Source organism: Quercus suber, unplaced genomic scaffold, assembly GCF_002906115.3.
Source record: "Quercus suber isolate HL8 unplaced genomic scaffold, Cork oak 2.0 scaffold_407, whole genome shotgun sequence".
Taxonomy (NCBI): Eukaryota; Viridiplantae; Streptophyta; class Magnoliopsida; order Fagales; family Fagaceae; genus Quercus; species Quercus suber.
This window is the reverse complement of record NW_027069858.1, coordinates 411,899-430,044: the sequence shown is the minus strand read 5'-3', so window position 1 is coordinate 430,044 and position 18,146 is coordinate 411,899. Positions and strand designations below refer to the sequence as shown.

The 18,146-nt window shown below is 29.2% G+C and overlaps 1 protein-coding gene across 3 annotated transcripts; it reads right to left on the bottom strand.

The window, feature by feature from the left end:
- Window positions 1–12,889: 12,889 nt before the first annotated feature.
- LOC111986942 (uncharacterized) lies at window positions 12,890–16,243 on the bottom strand. 3 transcript variants are annotated; one of them, XM_024018635.2, is made up of 5 exons: window positions 16,067–16,243; window positions 15,174–15,523; window positions 13,888–13,995; window positions 13,472–13,794; window positions 12,890–13,131 (listed from the first exon to the last, which is right to left on the bottom strand). In XM_024018635.2, the coding sequence occupies exons 2-4, from the start codon at window positions 15,501–15,503 to the stop codon at window positions 13,486–13,488; spliced, it is 747 nt and encodes a 248-aa protein (XP_023874403.1). In that variant the 5' UTR covers window positions 15,504–15,523; window positions 16,067–16,243; the 3' UTR covers window positions 12,890–13,131; window positions 13,472–13,485. The 3 variants fall into 3 exon arrangements, with proteins under 3 accessions (XP_023874403.1, XP_065617418.1, XP_065617417.1); XM_065761346.1 differs by lacking the exon at window positions 12,890–13,131 and adding an exon at window positions 13,156–13,238; XM_065761345.1 differs by lacking the exon at window positions 12,890–13,131 and having other exon boundaries at window positions 13,306–13,794; window positions 16,067–16,241.
- Between the last annotated feature and the right edge of the window lie 1,903 nt (window positions 16,244–18,146).

Sequence of the window (18,146 nt, the reverse complement as noted above, 5' to 3'; positions counted from 1 at the left end):
GACTAGAAAGTAGGGTTGAGACCTGAGAGAGAGGGGCTACAGAGAAAGAATGAGAGAGAACGAAGAATGCAAGAAAATAAGTAGAATTATGAGTTGTGAGGGATTTGGAAAAGATATATATAAGCTGATTTATAGGATGCGGAAAACTCATTTATCCGAAATGAATTAGAATTCTTTTCACTTGAAATTCGAATTTTTTTTTAAAGAGTTGGGTTCCGTTTACAACTCTTTTACACACGTAGCTCTTCTATATAATGATAAGTTTTTTTTTTTTTTTGAGAAGATGTATATAATTTTTTTTTTTTTCATTCTATTTATATGACCTTTTTTTTTTTTTTTTAATTCCACTTTTTTTATGAGATAGCAACACACTCTTTGATTAGAATTTAAAAATCCTAATTTCAATAAGATTTAAATTCTATATCAAATGAAACTCTACCAATATGTATATCATTTTTGAAGTGAAACATACTTTAACATAAATGCCTAAATCTGAGCTATACATTTTTTCTTCCTTATTTTTTTCTTAGGTGTTACTATTGGTTCCTTGTCTTCATATGGTTTTCAATTGATGAATTCAAACCATTCGGAAATGTTTTTAACTTTCTAAAAGGCTCTTCTTGTATTAAAATGATTACATTTTTTGTATTGGTTGTCTTTTGTGTAAACTAATTTTCTTAACTTTGATCTAATTTATATGCTTAGGGTATGAGAATCAATGATTAAATATAGTTATAACTAATAGATTAATTTTAAAAATTTTTGTGTTTGATTTTTACGTTGTTCTATCAAATATTCAAATTATCTAGATGTCCTACACATCTATATTCTTGAATTATCAGTTTTAAATTTAAAATATTATCAAGATTATATTAAATTTTGACTTATCAATTTGCTTAGTACAATTTTTTTAAAGAAATATCAATTTAAAATTTAGTTTGGAATTATCACTATCTCCCAAAAAAAAAAAAAAAAAATTACCAATATCATTCTAAGGTTGATTCTAGGCATAACTCTTACCCTTTATTTTAGGGAGATAATTATTTACACTTAATCATTTCTTCTTACCATTATGCACCATTTGTGCAGTGGTTACTCTGCAAATATAAGTGCTTGTGAAGTATGGAGAGTAAGGGCTGTGGTTCAAGTCTCTAAAAGTGAGTTTTACACACATATACACTTAGATTAGACTATAGTAGAAATTTTATCTTGTATCAAAAAAATCATTTCTTCTTTAATATTTATTGAACTTTTTAATTCATTTGGTAGCTTCTATGAGCATTATATCAATAATTTGTCTCAAAGATGAGAATTCCACTGCTATTGCAACAATGGTTAATAGGTGCATCTCATGCAAGCCTACATAAACTTAAATTGTCTTTCAATATTTGAATGCTTTATTATTTCTCTAGATGTAATTAGGCTCAAAAGTATATGCTTTATTATTATTTTTGGTTCGTTTAAATACACCACATTAAGTCTTAGCTAAGTTAGTAATTATAAACCTAATTATCGTTTCTCAAATAAACTATACAGTATATAAATTTATAAACCAAATTGCGTTTTTCAACTAGAATTATGCATCTAAATGAAATGTTTTTTTTTTAATAGGATTTATTCATGTTGTTCCATTTTTCCTTTTTTTATTATTTATATTTTGAATATTAGAAAATTTATTTCTACTTATTCATGTAAAGTGTGCATAGAATTGTGTATCCATTTGTAACATTAATTAATATATTTTTGCTAATTATTTGTATATTTTTTTATTCCCATCAAATTTTTATTAAGACATGTATTGTACAAGAATAATACTAGTTTTATTAATATTTTTACAATATTTGTGGTAGTTTAAGAGTGTAAAAGTGTTCAATCTCCCAAGAATTTTATTCCCTCTTTCTCTTTGAATCCAACATTGCTAAGAGAGACAATAACCATCTCAAATATATTTTATTCTGATTATTTTGATATTTTTAGAATTAAAAGTTTTGAAATACATTTTATAAATATATATAATAATATAAAAAATTGGATTTTTTTTCTAATTCATGTATCATTTATAAAATATTAAGTAATAATTAGGAGTGTTCATGATATACAGTTTGAAGTAGTTTTGGGTCATATTTAGCAAGGCACCGCACAATGCAGTTTGCCCAAAGCCCTTACCTCATCTAACCTCAATATATTAAAAAGATGGATTAAATACTATATATATATATATATATATATAACTTATATACTAATAGATGAGGTGCAGTGCGATTTTTTGCTATTTCTGAAAACATAACCGTAGTCGGCAATTGACGATGCAACAATGCGGTTTTTGCACCTCTACCGCAATTGGCAGTGTGGTCACCAAATTTTGATGCCGGTTTAAGTGCAGTCATAGTGGTTTTTTATTTATTATTTTTTGTATAGCCTAGTAATAATACATTTTACATTTACATTTGCCCCCAGAATGTGAAATGTGTTGAGTCGGCTTTAGGCTAAGTTCTATTTTTGCAAGCCATCGTAAATTTGAGGAGGTTTGAAAAGAATCTGTTTGAAGATGAATTGATTTATTCAATACAAATAACACTGTTTAGAATTTACAATTTTTAAAACTTTTTATATATTTAAAATACACTCTACATATGAAAATTTTTCATAGCAATATGACCATATTTTGCATGAAATGCATTTAACATACCAATATCATAGTTAATATTTCATGATTTTGACATGATTGTAGTGGTATTATTACATAACAACTAATTCAATCAAAGCTAAAGTTGTTTAAAAAATCAAATATCAAATTGATTGATTTGCAATGAAGTGTTCAGTACTACCATTAAAATATTGGAAGAAACTAATAATGACTTTAAATTTTTGCCTTGTGGGACTAATTAGATGTGCAATGAGCTATTCTGATGGTTATAGAGTATCAGTACATGACAAAATATAATTGGTTTTTGTCTTCTATAAAGGTTAATTTATGGGATGCAGAAAACGGATTTATCTGAAAGAATTAGAAATCTTTTCTTCTTGAAATTCGAATTCTTTTTTTTTTTTCTAAGAGTTGGGTTCCGTTTACAGCTCTTTTACACATGTAGCTCTTCTATATAATATTAAGTTTTTTTTTTTTTTTTTGAGAAGATCTATATAATGTTAAGTTAAACACTATATCAAATGGACTCTACGAATATATATATATATATATGAGTAAGTTATATATACCCTTTTAATTTTTTTAATTCTAACTTAAATTTTAATTTTTAATTTTTACGATATGTTGATATTAACATTTTTTTTGGATAATTACACTTTACCCACCTGTGGTTTGCCTTTAATTCTATGTGTCTACCCGTGATTTCAATTTTAACACTTTACCCACCTAAGGTTCAGTTCGTTATTGCTCCATAACCCACCTCCTTGTCTGCCATTACTCTAACACATAAACTCATAAAAAAAAGAACCTAAAACAGATCAAACACTGAAGAACGAAGAACACATCAAATTATTGAAGAACGAAGAACACAGTACTCAAATCTTTTCTTTTCCAACATTTTTCATACACACAAATTCAATGAAATACAAAAACTTTCATCCCAAACATCTCCCAATCTAGTAAATCAAAACCCAACCAAATCAATAATAAAACATCTAAATCAACTAAATACAAAAGCAATTAATAAGCGTGCAATGTACAGAAAACAATTCAAACAATTCATTTTTTTTTTCATCTGGGTTCTCACACTTATTTTTTCTCTGCATTAAGCTTTTCTACTGGGTTCTTTCATTTTCTACTGGGTTCTCTCCGATGGGTTTCATTTTCTACAACATTCTCACACTCATTTTTTCATTTTTTTTTCATCTTGGTTCTCATGCTCATTTTTTCTCTGTATTAAGCTTTTCTACTGGATTCTTTCATTTTCGACTGGGTTCTCTCCGATGGGTTTCATTTTTTACAACATTCTCACACTCATTTTTTCATTTTTTTTCATCTGGGTTCTCACGCTCATTTTTTCTCTGCATTAAGCTTTTCTATTGGGTTCTTTCATTTTCTACTGGGTTCTCTTCGATGAGTTTCATTTCCTACAACATTCTCTCCAATGGGTTTCATTTTCTACAACATTCTCACACTCATTTTTTCATTTTTTTTCATCTGGGTTCTCACGCTCATTTTTTCTCTGCATTAAGCTTTTCTACTGGGTTCTTTCATTTTCTACTGGGTTCTCTTCAATGGGTTTCATTTTCTACAACATTCTCTCCGATGGGTTTCATTTTCTACAACATTCTCTCTCTCATCTCATGGGTTTCATCTGATTTCCTTCGTTCTCACATCCGTCTTGGTCTTAGCCTCCGTCTCGGCGGTTTGGAGTAGATCCAAGAAGAGGGCCAGCGGTGGTTTAGAGAGAATGGAGCTCGATCTTGGCCTCCGTCTAGGCCAAAATGGAGCTCGATCTTGGCCTTCGCCCTGTCCGTTAATGATTGCGAAATCCCTCTTCCTCTTTTTTTTTTAATCAACGATGGTGGTAATGCGTTTGTTGACTAATCAGTGGGTTTGGTGACTGGTTCAATGGGTTTGGTGACTGATCGGTGGGGTGGATCTTTTGTTTGGTCGGCGGGTTGGTGGGGTGGTAGTGGTTTGATTGTGTTGGTTAGTGGTGGTGGGATCTGGGTTTGATTGTGTTTTATGGGTTTGTTGTGATTGGTTTCTTGATCTAGGTTTGATCTGAGCATGATTAGTTATACATTTTTCATTTTTGCCTCAATGTTGTTGTTGCGTTTTGCCTCAAGGAATGCTGTGAACCTTTGCATAAAAGAATAATATAAAAAATGCTAGAAAAGTTGCCAAGTTCTGAATTCCTGGAATCTTCTTGCAAATTTATGCTCCAAACTTATGTTTGAAAACCAATTTTCCTTGCTATTGTTAGTGGCTCTTGAAAACAATTCAAAAATGAAATCATTGCATTATTTACCAAACATCAGAATACAAAATTTAATAAGAATACAAAATCTGTTGGGTCAAGCACCAAATTTTTGGATTAGCTCACTCAGTAATGGTTTACATACTTTCTCCTACTGCTTTGACAGCAAAACCTAGTAATACAAAATCTGCCAATATACATTAATTAAACAACAAGAAGTGTCTGTCCAAATGAAAACACAGATGATTTTCGGTCTAATAAATAAGGTGGTGGGTAGCATTGTAGCATCTAAGCTCTCAGGTGGGTGAGCAAATGTGGATGAGAATGTTTTGCTGGAGAGGAGTGTTTGATCCATTTTGTGTTTTGATTTTGAAAGAAAACATGTTAGAGTAACGGCAGACAGGGAGGTGGGTTACGGAGCAATAACAGACTGAACCTCGGGTGGGTAAAGTGTGAAAATTGAAACCATGGGTAGGCATATAGAATTAGAGGCAAACAACAGGTGGATAAAGTGTAATTATCCCTCTCTTTTTTTCATTCTATTCATATGACTTTTTTTTAATTCCACTTTTTTATGGGATAAAAACACACATGTTGATTAGAATTCCTAATTTCAATAGGATTTTAATTTTATATCAAATGAAACTCTACCAATATGTATATCTTTTTTGGAGTGAAGCTTACTCCAATACGTGAATGCTTAAATCCCATAACAACGTGAATATACTTTTTTTATTATTATTTTTCTTAAGCATTACTATTGGTTCTTTATCTTCTTGTGGTTTTTAATTGATAAATTCAAACCATTTGAATTTTTTTTTTTTTTTAACTTTCTAAAGGCTCCTTCTTTGCTTTTGTATTTTGTTTTTACTAAAATGAGGTTTTGTGTAATGTGTATTGGTTGTCTTTTTTTACAACTGATTTCTTAACTTTGATCTAATTTATAAGCTTAGGGTTTGAGAATTAATGATTAAATATGGTTAGATGTTAGAACTGATAGATTAATTTTAACAATTTTTGTATTTGATTTTTATGTTTTTCTATCAAATTATCAAGATGCCCTACACATGTATTCTTGAATGATCAGTTTTAATTTTAAAATATTATCAAGATTATATTAAATTTGGACATATCAATTTCTTAGTACGATTTTTTTAAAGAGTATCAATTTAAAATTTAATTGGAATTATCACTTTCTCAAAAAAAATTTTTTTTTTGAATTATCAATAAAATTCTAAGGTTGATTCTAGGCATTGTACGAGAATAATATTAGTTTTATTAATATTTTTTACTATATTTGTGGTAGTTTAAGAGTTTAAAAGTTTTCAATCTCCAAGAATTTTATTCTTTCTTTCTTGCTAAGAGAGACAATAACCATCTCAAATTTGAATTTTATTCTAATACTGATTATGTTGATATTTTTATAATTAAAGGTTTTAAAATATGTTTTATAAATATATTAAAAAAAATTGGATTTTTTTTTCTAATTCATGTATCATTTTTTAAAATATTAAGTAATAATTAGGAGTGTTCAAGCTCTTACCTCATCTCAGCTTAATATATTAAAAAGATAATTTTAATATATATATATATATAATTTATACTATTAATAATAAGATTCCATGTTTGAGTTTCAACATTTTGCGTACTAAAATACTTTCACACAAATTCTTAAACTCTCTAAAATATCCCTATCTTTTTAGTTAAATAATTTTAAATTAAATAACACAAATTGATTAAAAGAGTAATTTACATTACCCTTACCTCTTTCTTTAGAAAAAAAAAAAAAAACGACTATTTATATATCACTTTTAAACATTAGAACACTAAACCAGAAAATAAATAAATAAGAGCATTATTGTATGTGTAAAGTGTGTGTGATGAGTCTAGTATAATATAACATAACTTATATATTGATAGATGAGGTGCGGTGCGATTTTTTGCCGTTTTCTGAAAACATAACTATAGTTAGCAATCAACGATGCAACAATGCAATTTTTGCACCTCCACTACAATTGGCAGTGTGGTGACCAAATTTTGAAGTTGGTTTAAGTGCGTTCATAGCGGTTTTTTTTAATAGTCCTAGTAATAATATATTTAACCTTTACATATGGCTCCAAAATGTGAAAATGTGTTAAGTAGGCCTTAGACTAAGCTTTATTTTGAAGAGAATCTACTTGATGCTGAATTGATCTATTCAGTAGAAATAACACTGTTTAGAATTTACAATTTTTTGTTTTTTTAATATTTAAAATACTCTACATAGGAAATATTTTCATAGCAAGATGACCATATTTTGCATGAAATGCATTTAACATGCTAATATCATAGTTGATATTTCACGATTTTGGCATGATTATAGTGGTATTAGTACAAATAAACTAATTCAATCAAGGTTAAAGTTGTTTAAAAAAACAAATATAAGATTGATTGATTTGCAAAGAAGTTTTGAGTACTATAGTTGAGATATTGGAAGAAACTAATAATCCCTTTGAATTCCTAAGTCCACAAAATCTATTGAATAGGTTTTGGATTGAATCGGTTTTTGACGGGACTAATCAGATGCGTGATTATCCCTTCGATGGCTATAGAGTATCAGGAGCACACATTTTAATTGGTTGAGAAAGATTAAGGCAAAACTATATTGTTGGTCCCTAAAATTTACCTTGTGAGCACAATTGGTCTCTCAAATTTCAAATGAGTATCATTGGTCCCCCAAGTTTAAAAAATGAATACTCTTAATTCTTAAGTTAACTACTGTTAGTGTTATTGTTTATGTGACTAATGGCAAAATGATTTAGCATTTCTCTTTTTTCTTTTTCTTTTTTACTACAAAGTGTTTTACAAAGGGATGTGTCTATATGGTAATAGCCACGTTTGGAGTAAAAAAGAAAAAGAAAAAAGAGAAATGCTAGATCATTTTGCCATTAGTCATATAGATAATAACACTAACAGTAGTTAACTTAAGGATTAAGAGTATTCATTATTTTTTATTATTTTGTTAAAAACTTTTCTAAGCTCTTCCTTTATTTCTTGTGAGTTGTGACCCACCCCAAAACATCCTCTTCCTTTTCTTCCAATGGGTGTCATTCAAGGAAGTTGATACCGTACCGGCCGGTACGTACCGTACCGGTTGCATACCGGTATCGAAACATTAACGTTTCGTACCGGTTTAAATACCGGCCGTACTGACCATGTACCGGCCATACCGGCCAATTTCGGGTAATACCGGCCGATACCGGGCGTACCAGCCGGTACAGAAAAAAGTTTTTTTTTTTAATTTTTTTAATTTTTTTAATTTTTGAATTTTTGTTAGGATAGAATGGTAACTTATTTGCATTAACTTATTAGTATTATTTGTTTTCTTAGTATGCAATGGTAACTTTTAAACTTTCTATTTTTTATATTTTGTGTGTGTGTGTGTTTTTTTTTTTTTTCTTTTAATTGATACTAAAGTCTAAAACCATGAATAATTAGTTTTGAATTGAGAAAATGTTTTATGGTAAACTTTTATATTTATTATAATATATACACACACACATACATGTATATATTTATTTCTAAATATAAAAAATAGCGGTAAACCCGAAACGGTACACCGGTATTGACCGGTATCCAAAATATATCGTACCGCTGGGCAAACCGATACAACCTCTGGTACGGTATTGACTCCCTTGGTGTCATTGCCTCTGACATTGTGGTTGTCGCCGCCGTTTGCCTCACTTCCCTCTAATCCAAACAACTGTCGTCACCACCGCATCAATTAGCACAAACACCCCTCTATCCCTTGCCAATCTCCGTGGATCTCACAAGCTGCTAATCCCCAAAGATATCAATGTTTCTTTGTTTTCAGTACAAATCCACAATCAACATGAAAAGGTTTAAATCCATTTAAAATCTTTAATTATTTATTATTTAACCCTCCTCTTCCAACCAATATTCATGGTATCTGCATTTTATTGCATAGATATAAGTTTGAGTGCGTAACTGCCTTTTATTGCACTGATCTGTGCTGGGATTTATGGTCATTGAATCCAAGTGAGAGACAGTTACTTTTATAAGACTTTGAATTCTTTAAAGGTGGATCTCTCCAACCTAGTAATCAATTTACAAGCGATTTTTGTTGGCTTTGAGGTGCTCCGGTGACTTGATCGAAGAAATGAAAGCAGCTAAAGCAAAAGGGAAAATAGGGGAAAAATGGACAAGCAGAAGGATTTTTTTTTTTTTTTTCCAATTATAATAACTAATAATCAATTAAAATTTATATGACAACTTTGCAATTAAATAGCTGACGTGGCATTTAACACTTAAGTTGCTACATCAATTTGTAAATGTCACGCCAATTAAAAGATGCCATATTATTTTTCTGTTAGTCATTTAGGCAATCATATTAACGGTAGTTAATAAAAGGAGTAACAATTCTCATTTTTTTAACTTAAGGGACTAAAAGTACTCCAATAGTGTAATTTTGCCAAAGATTAATGTAGAGTATATTAATGGTAGTTAATAAAAGGAGTAACAATTCTCATTTTTTAAACTTGAGGGACTAATAATACTCCAATAGTGTAGTTTTTTCAAAGATTAATGTAGAGTTAGGTAGATAATTTTAGAATGTAAAATTTGTTTTGTTTTGTTTTGTTTTTTTTTTTTTTTTTTTTTTTTTATAGAAACACTAATTTCTTTTTTATAATTATATTTATGTTAAAAGGAAAATAAAAATAGATTGTATTAAAAATAAACCGTCTAAATTTTCATCACTTATTAATCAATATTTGTTAATCATATTTCTTTATTATTATTATAATAAGTCGCTATATTTGTTAATCAGATTTCTTTATTATTATTATCATAATAAGTTGCTAACCCGTGCTATGCACGGGAACCTATCTATTTGTGAAGTAGACTAAAATAATTTTATAAAATCTTAAATTGATTAAGAAACTACACCATTGCGTTAAATGGCTTACAAAAAATTTGTCAGACAGTTTCAGATACTACAAAAAAATAATTCAAAAATTTAGATATTAAAACTTCTGAAAGACCAAAAAATATTAAAAAATTAGATGATTCATTGCTTAGAAATTATTGAAACAAAACAAAATATATATGACTAAATGATAGAGAAAGATGGGTTACATTCAAAAGAATAATCCATGGCTATAACTATTGAAATAAATCAAAATATTCAGAGCCTACAAATTATAGATAATATGTGTGTGTGTGTGTGTGTGTGTGTGTGTGTGTGTGAGAGAGAGAGAGAGAGAGAGAGAGAGAGAGAGAGAGAGAGAAATGTGTTTCCATCAAAAGAATAATTCAGATGTTAAAACTTTTGAAAGACCAAAAAATATTAAAGAATCATAAGATTTACTTCCTATAAATTTTTGAAAAAAAAATGTATATGATTACACAATATAGAAATATAAAAGAAAAATTAATTAACTTCAAAAAAATAATTCGTGGTATAGTCATTGAAATCTGCTAAACATGTTCAAATATTGCAAAAACTAACACAAATTCAGATGTTAAAACTTTCAAAATTCCAAAATAGATTTATAATTATAGAATAAATTATTGAAATAATTCAAAAAATATATGGCTAATCAAAATAGAAATATAAGAAAAAGAAAAAAGTACACAAACTCATAAAGTAATAAATTTTAAATTTTAACGAGTCTAAACTTTAAATGATGAAAAAAAATCATATACAGTCACAGGTGTAGGGTTTGGTGGGGAATGTACAAAAATTACTTTTTAAAAAATACATGAAAAACCATAAAATAATTTTTTTTGTTTTTAACAAAGTAGAGGAGAAGAAAAAAAAATAGAAGAAGAGCTCATACCCCTACTCAACTGTATAAAAAATATTGGGGTTTGCACTATTTTTATAGTATTCATGATTAATTAACCTTGCAAATTTGAAGATAAATTATCAACGTTTAAGTTTAAGTTGGACTTGTAAGAAAGATAGAGTTTTACTCCTTGTTAAGTTTGGATTTTGACTGTTGATGTCAAAGATTAGTCCTCCTTGAGTTGAAGTTAATTTTGTTTTTAAAAAATAATAATGATGTGACAAGCTCTGAAGAGGTCAATAATAAGTCAAATGCTTCAATTATATATATATATATATATATATGATAGATTATGTTAAAATAAAAAATAAAATAGAATTGTAAAACAAGTAAGCCTTCTAAATTTTAATCACTATTAAAAAAAATGTTAATGAATGAGTTTTATTATAATTTCAATCAGATAATTGATATGAGTTAATGATAAACACAAATACCTAAATTGTCTCTTGGATATTGTACGCAAAACATAAGCTATTAAGATATGATTAAGATAGATAATGCACCTTACCAACATACCAAAATTCTTGCAAAAAATTAAAAGAAATTATTTTTATTACTTCTTAGCTCTTATTGATTAGGATAGATAATCAATAAGGATTAGCGTATCATTTAATTTAATCAATTCTTTTGTTAGACTTAATACACACAAGTTCTCAAGAATCTTATAACTCAATTGAATGGAACCAATCTTCCTTAAATAATAAGTTCTGTTTTTCTTCTCAAAAAAAATAAAATAAATAAAAGATTGGAACCTCTTAATAAAGGGCCAAAATGGCAAAACACCATTTTTTCACAAACTTTCTAGCCCCTTTCTGAAACTATTTAGGGATATATCCTGTTTTGAAACTCGATTTTTAGAAAATGGAGTTTCAAATGTAAAACTCAATTTTTGAACAATTGAGTTATAGCGAAATAAAACTTTAAAGAATCAAATTTGTGGAACTCGAGTTCATGGAACTTGAATTCCATGAAAATATTCAAGTGGAAATCAAGTTCCATGAACTCGAGTTCCACACTAGAAACTTGAGTTCATGGAACTCAAGTTCCACTAATTTTTTTTTAAAGTTTCATTTCGCTATATTGAAACTCAATTTTCTAAAAATCAAGTTTCAAAATAGAAGCATATCCCTAAATAGTTTCAGACAGGGGACATTTTGTTGGAAAATTTGTGAGAAATGGATAAAACCCCATTTTGACCCTTAATAAAGTTTAAATTGCCTATCTTCTAACTATCAAATTATCAATAATAAAAAATACACAGAAGTTTTTTTAACCATTAGAAATTTTATTTTGGCATGGGTCATTCATTTTTCTATTTCCCTCGTCTTATCTTCTTTTTTTAAATTTTCTAAACTCTCTTTGTTTTGAATCCCATTTATTATTTGATATATATTACAAAATGTAAGATTTATTGTACATGGCCTTATTATCATCATCCCCTCATTCTCTCTCCTCTTTATGTTTTAATAAGTCATTGTTTTTCTCTTCTCGTCTTCAATTGTTTTCATTTTTTTTTTCCATTTAATTATTTATTTATATAAGATAAAATCTCCTAAATTCGTATATTACTTTTATAAAATTTTCATTTCTATCAGCTTATATAGAATAGAACTAAGTTAAACTTTCTATTTTATTTCTTAAACTTTATGTGGTTCCGTTAAAAAATAATTTTTTTAAAAAAAAGAAAAAAAGAAAAACATTTCAACAATCGAGTTCTAAAGTTTTGACATATTTACCTGCTTTTTATCATCCTCATCAAAATAATTGTTTTCTATTTTTTTTTAATTTATTAGAAATTTAAATTCACATAAAATAAAATAAAATTTACGAATACCGCCCCAAAACGTTGACATGAATATCAGTCATGATCTTTTGATTTGAGCCATTAACTCCATGGGTTTTTAATTATTTGTGAAAAATTAAACTTTATGTTAATATTTTCCATTAAAACCTACAAATTTAGCTTACCTTACCATATTATATTCATCAATAATTCTTTTAGAAGTTATTATCATGTGCATATTACGCGAATAATTTCGTTATACTAGTTGAAAATATTAATGGAATATTAGATTTGCTTTGAATCTAGATATATTTGGAACGAAAGGAGATAAACGTAAATTCCAATAGAATGTTTGATTTACTACAAACCAATGGTGCGTTATGGAGATTGCTGTAAGACTTCACCATATGATGAGTCCATGTTCATGTTTTGATGCTTGCAAGGCCCAAGTGATGCAAATGGGTTGTTCTGTGCTCTCACCATGAAACTTGTGGTGGTGGCCTAGACAGGGAGTACATGCACCCTAGGACTAGAATGGTTTAGGATCGTATTGATATTCTGTTCTTTGTCTTTGGGGCACTTTCAGCATCTGAGTAATCACAAGTAAAACAACAATGCAGGATCATATTGTGGTCAACTAATGCAACAAGACCCCAAAGCTTGAAAATCACCATTAACCCGCATTGCTTGCACAAACTATGAAGACAAGGTCATGGAGAGAATCAAAGTGGTTATTACTTACTTATCAAAACAATGTCACATGGAGAACTTCAAAAATAAATGTCAAAATTGCATTGCTTTTTGGAGCAGATGAATGAATTTTACTTGTACATAGAATAAGCATTGGCCAAATTTAGCTCACTAGTTAATAGTACAAGTTATAAATTCATTAATAGAAATCATCATAGATAATGATTGTTACATATTACCTGGACATACAAACTTAAAAGAGCTTGTCGAATGGGCTAGTGATTGAATCACGAAGATTAGAGAACACACCATAGAGGGAGTACTGCCGAAGATTTTTCACCTCATACCATGAATTAAGTGCACGAAGATTCTTATCTGTACCTGAAAATGCCACTTGTATGCTTAAACTGCAATCAACAGACCCACCTCTGTTTCTACACTTAGAATTTGGTACTGCACAGTATTTATTTTCAAGGCAGACAAGAGATTCCCCTTGGCATGCATCGCATCCAAAGTTATTCCAGAACATATTTTGAAGAGTACCCTTCTGGAATTCAAGGACCTGTATGACAATTTAAATAAATTTTCATGCTATTCCAAGAGAGGATGAGAGATAAAGAAGGAAAAATTTTCTTTCAAATGTTATTGAGCTTACCAAAGTGAAACTAGTTATGGTGTTACTGGAGTCAGAAACCAATACTGGGTTTGATCTTGCTGCATACTTGTGTCCAGCAAATGCTACCATATGCCCACCAAACGCAGCCTGGGAAATTACCGTAAATTATTCGTTGTATGAACAATTATGTCATTCAAATCATAATTGACTTGTAAACTGGTCACAAGTTGAGATTTACCAACAAAATTTCTTCCACTCAGGCATAGATTAACACCACACAGTTTGTAAGAGAATGGTACAGTTAAGACTGTTAAAATTAAGACCAACAGAACAAATGTATTCATTGTTTAATGATAAATGCATAAAGCCATAAAGAAAGAACGGAAAGAGAATCGTTTCTTGATGTTGCAAAAGACATGAGGTGGAAAATGGTTGGGGAACAACTAAGGATATTTCTAAAGAGAGCCTTCAAATTGATAGGTATGTAGTTAACTAGTGTATGGAAATCAAAGAGAAAGGTAAGTCATCAAATTGATATAGTCTCTTCAGTGACAGTGTAAGATGAAATCAATGAAAAAAAATTCAAGTTTGTGAATTCAAATATTAAGGGGTCTTCTAATCATCTAATATATGCTTTGAGATAAAGTACAATGCTGATTATATGATAAGCAAAAAATTGAAACATTTTGTGTTGACCATATTCTTTTATTGCCTATACAACTGCCCTTGCCTAGGCACCATTACTCTATTTTTGTTTCAATATTACAATATTGCTGCTTATCAATGTGTTCCCCTGTAAGCAATGGCTAAAGTAAACCATGCCTAAGGACAAATTCTGACATGAACGACGATGTACATATTGCTCCAATGAAGTGTTAATCAAATCCAAAAATCCACTCATGGATGAAAACGAATATGACACTATTGGGAACGGGTTTAAAACTCTTGCAGTGAGTTATATTTGTTGGTGACTTCAAGAGTTGGATACTTCAATTTTAAAATGGCTTAAATTGAGTACTTACAATGATGTTTACAGTTCCATATATGAAATACCTTTGTGGTATGGTTTTGGCAAATCAGTTCATCTATAACCTCAACATCAAGAGTAAATATATAATATGTCTTATATCAGGTATGTCCTAAAGCCATCCCAAGAGAAGATATAATCATGGAGAAGAAAGACACAAATGGAGAAACACCATAAAGAGCCAATTGAGAACTCTTATGCATAGTCATTGAAGAAAATGTAACTCACTTGTAATTCAGAGAATCTCATAGCAAAAGAATTCATAGAAAATTTTCCAAGTGACACAAGAACTACATACCGGATCGAAAGAGCTGCTATTAACGGTAAGTAGAGAGATCTGATCAACCTTGGGCCTAAATAGAGCAAGTTGAGACTGTTTGCTTTGGAGGGCAAGACGCTGATCACAAGGAGACAATTGAGTGTTATTGAAAGTGAAGGACTCTTTGCTTGAAAATGCAAGACCAAATGTAAATCCATCCGATCTTTGAATGCGTGCATCAGAGCAGGGACTAAAGATATTGTTTTTATCAGCTCCATCTGCAACCAACATCATTATCATAATAGTAACCATCATCTGGATTACCAAGGTCATTGACCTCATGATTATCCCACCTTCACCTCTCTTCATCTTCTTCAATCCAATAGCAGCTACAACAATAAAAGGGAAAAATCACTTACATTTTTTGCAATATCAGAAATGGATTCTTTGGAAACTCTAAGCAATGAATAGAACTGTACAAGTTTCCAAATGATGAAAGCAAGGCAAAATGGCAAGCCTCATTTTTGCATTCTTAACAAACTTAGCTAAGAAAACCAAACAAGAAAAAAGACAAGGCCTTGAACTTGCAAGATTTGTATCAACAGAAGCAACTTGATAAAAATATAGATCCAACAGATCAACATATGAATATAATTAAAACATACAATCCAATGTGACATAAAAACCAAAAAATAACATCAATTCGAAACCAAGACAAGCCACAAAAACCAAAGAAAAAACCTAATTGTAAAATAGACAATGGTTTCAATCAAAGTATAAACCGAAAAAAAAAAAAAAAAAAAAAAAAAAAAAAAATTTTTTTTTTTTTTTTTTTTTTTTTTTTTTTTTTTTTTTTTTTTTTTTTTAAAAAAAAAAAAAAAAAAAAAAAAAAAAAAAAAAAAAAAAAAAAAAAAAAAAAACCCAGTACTTACCAGATGAAGAATAAGCTTCAAGGCGAGATTTTTAATTGAATCAACCCTCTTTCAAAGCTCAAAAAGTTTCATTAGAACCAGTTTTCTATGATTTTTATGTGAAATTCATCAATAATTCAACGATTAAACGTAAAAGGTATGAAATTTGATGAATCCCAAATGAAAATTTATTGTTTTAATCTCATTAGCAATATTTAAGGTTAATCTAAAATATTTGGCAGCTCTTGTTTTTGTTTACCTAGGAAATAGGAACAATTCAAGAAAATTTACCCAAGAGGCGCGAAACGGTTGGATCTTGTCCCATAAACGGTTATAGAAGTTGATGTGTCACAATGGAAAAGTTTATTTATTTTTAAATAATACATTTTTTTTCTTTTTTATATCGAAAATACTAAAGTTACAAACATTTTTACAAAAAATATTTACAAACTATAGATGTGGTTATGGTGAGTGGCTATAACTTATTAGTAAGTGAAAGATTTACGTCAGTGATAAGTCTAGGTAAGAATTAGTAAAAATTTGGCATAACAACTGTTTGTAAAAATGTTTTAAAATAAGTAAATAATAGAGTAAGAGAAGTGGCATTCAAATCACAAACACATGACACTTCAAAAAAATGCCATTATTGTAGGTTATCATTTAAAGTTTAAACCTCAATTACAATCATGGTTTTAAAGTCTGGCTAAGGAAAGAAATACTAAGATTTAGAAAAATATATATGAGTGTGTGTTTTGTTGGGCATAAAGAGATTTGACTATGAATATGAAATTTTTTACCAATCGGAGAGGATAAATTGCATAAATATTATAATTTATTAAAGTTGCATTTTTGGTGGAGGCATCTATTAGTATTACTATTATTTCTTTTTTTTTTTCTTTTTCTTTTTAGAAAGGTATTATTTCTAACTTAAGGAAAGAAGAAAAGAGACCATATTTTATTTCAGTAAATTCTACTCGCAAGTCCCATGGTATAGGTGATGTGGTAATCACACCAATAAAAATAATTAATCTAATACAAAAATTACTATTCTAAAAAAATCTAATACAAAAATATAGTATAAACTAAAAAAGTCAAGGAAAATGTTAATATTTATATTGAGAAGTGATGATACGTATTGTGTGTGTAAGGGACAAATAATGCCACGCAAACTGAAATCGTATTTTCAAGGTGTAACAAGAATTAACCTAATTTGGATGACTTATTCAAAAAAAAAAAAAAAAAAACTTAATTTGGATGAGTTGCTTTTACTGGTTTGGACTAATAATTTTCTTTAAATTGTACCTATTTTCATATAAGAAAAATAAAATTATACCTAGGTTGGGTTTGGATACGATGGATAGTCACGGCGCGTTTTGCTTCCTGCGTTTTCTCTTTTTTTTTTTTTTTTTTTTTTTGCCGCAATTGTTGACATTTTGGGGACAATTTTTTTTTTTTTTTTTTTTTTTTTTTTTTTTTTTTTTGCCGCAATTGTTGACATTTTGGGGACAAAATTTACTGTTTATGCACTGTTTACACACTGTTCACGTACTGTTTATGCACTGTTCACGCAATATTTAATATTAAAAGTGGGTCCCACGATACTATTTACACATTTAAAAATTATTTTGCTACAGTGTTTTCAGCAACAATCAGTTTTTATCAACTTTCAGCAACAATAAGTGCTATCCAAACGGACCCCTAGGCATTAAATTGTGGGTTGTCATCATGCATTAAGAGATAAACTCATATCACCTTTTCTGCCACTACTTTCATTGCAAATAAAGGACAATGACACAATGTACTGTTGGTACTCTAGCAATTCAAAGGAGTGAAGAACCCACAGTAGCCCAAAGATTAATACCCATGACGTTGGCCCTGTCAAGTTATAGATAGCTCAGTGTAAAATTTCTCACACTAGTGACTCAATCTTCCATGGATAACATTGATGGTGAACAGCTATTCAGTATTCACATGTTTGTGCAGAAAACAATAATTAATTGCCTCTTTCATCAAAGCAAGTTCTGGTTCCTTGGACCTGATAATATGCTATTTCTAACAACATTCCAAATCATACATTAATTCCTAGACTGGTACCATCAAC

Bases quoted from the DNA above. Each gene is read 5' to 3' on its own strand.
- LOC111986942 (XM_024018635.2), bottom strand. From the start codon at position 15,503: ATGAAGAGAGGTGAAGGTGGGATAATCATGAGGTCAATGACCTTGGTA. The intron at 13,996-15,173 runs GTATGTAGTTCT...GTAATTTCCCAG, and splicing joins ATAGCAGCTCTTTCGATCCG to GCTGCGTTTGGTGGGCATAT. The intron at 13,795-13,887 runs GTAAGCTCAATA...ATTGTCATACAG, and splicing joins CCATAACTAGTTTCACTTTG to GTCCTTGAATTCCAGAAGGG.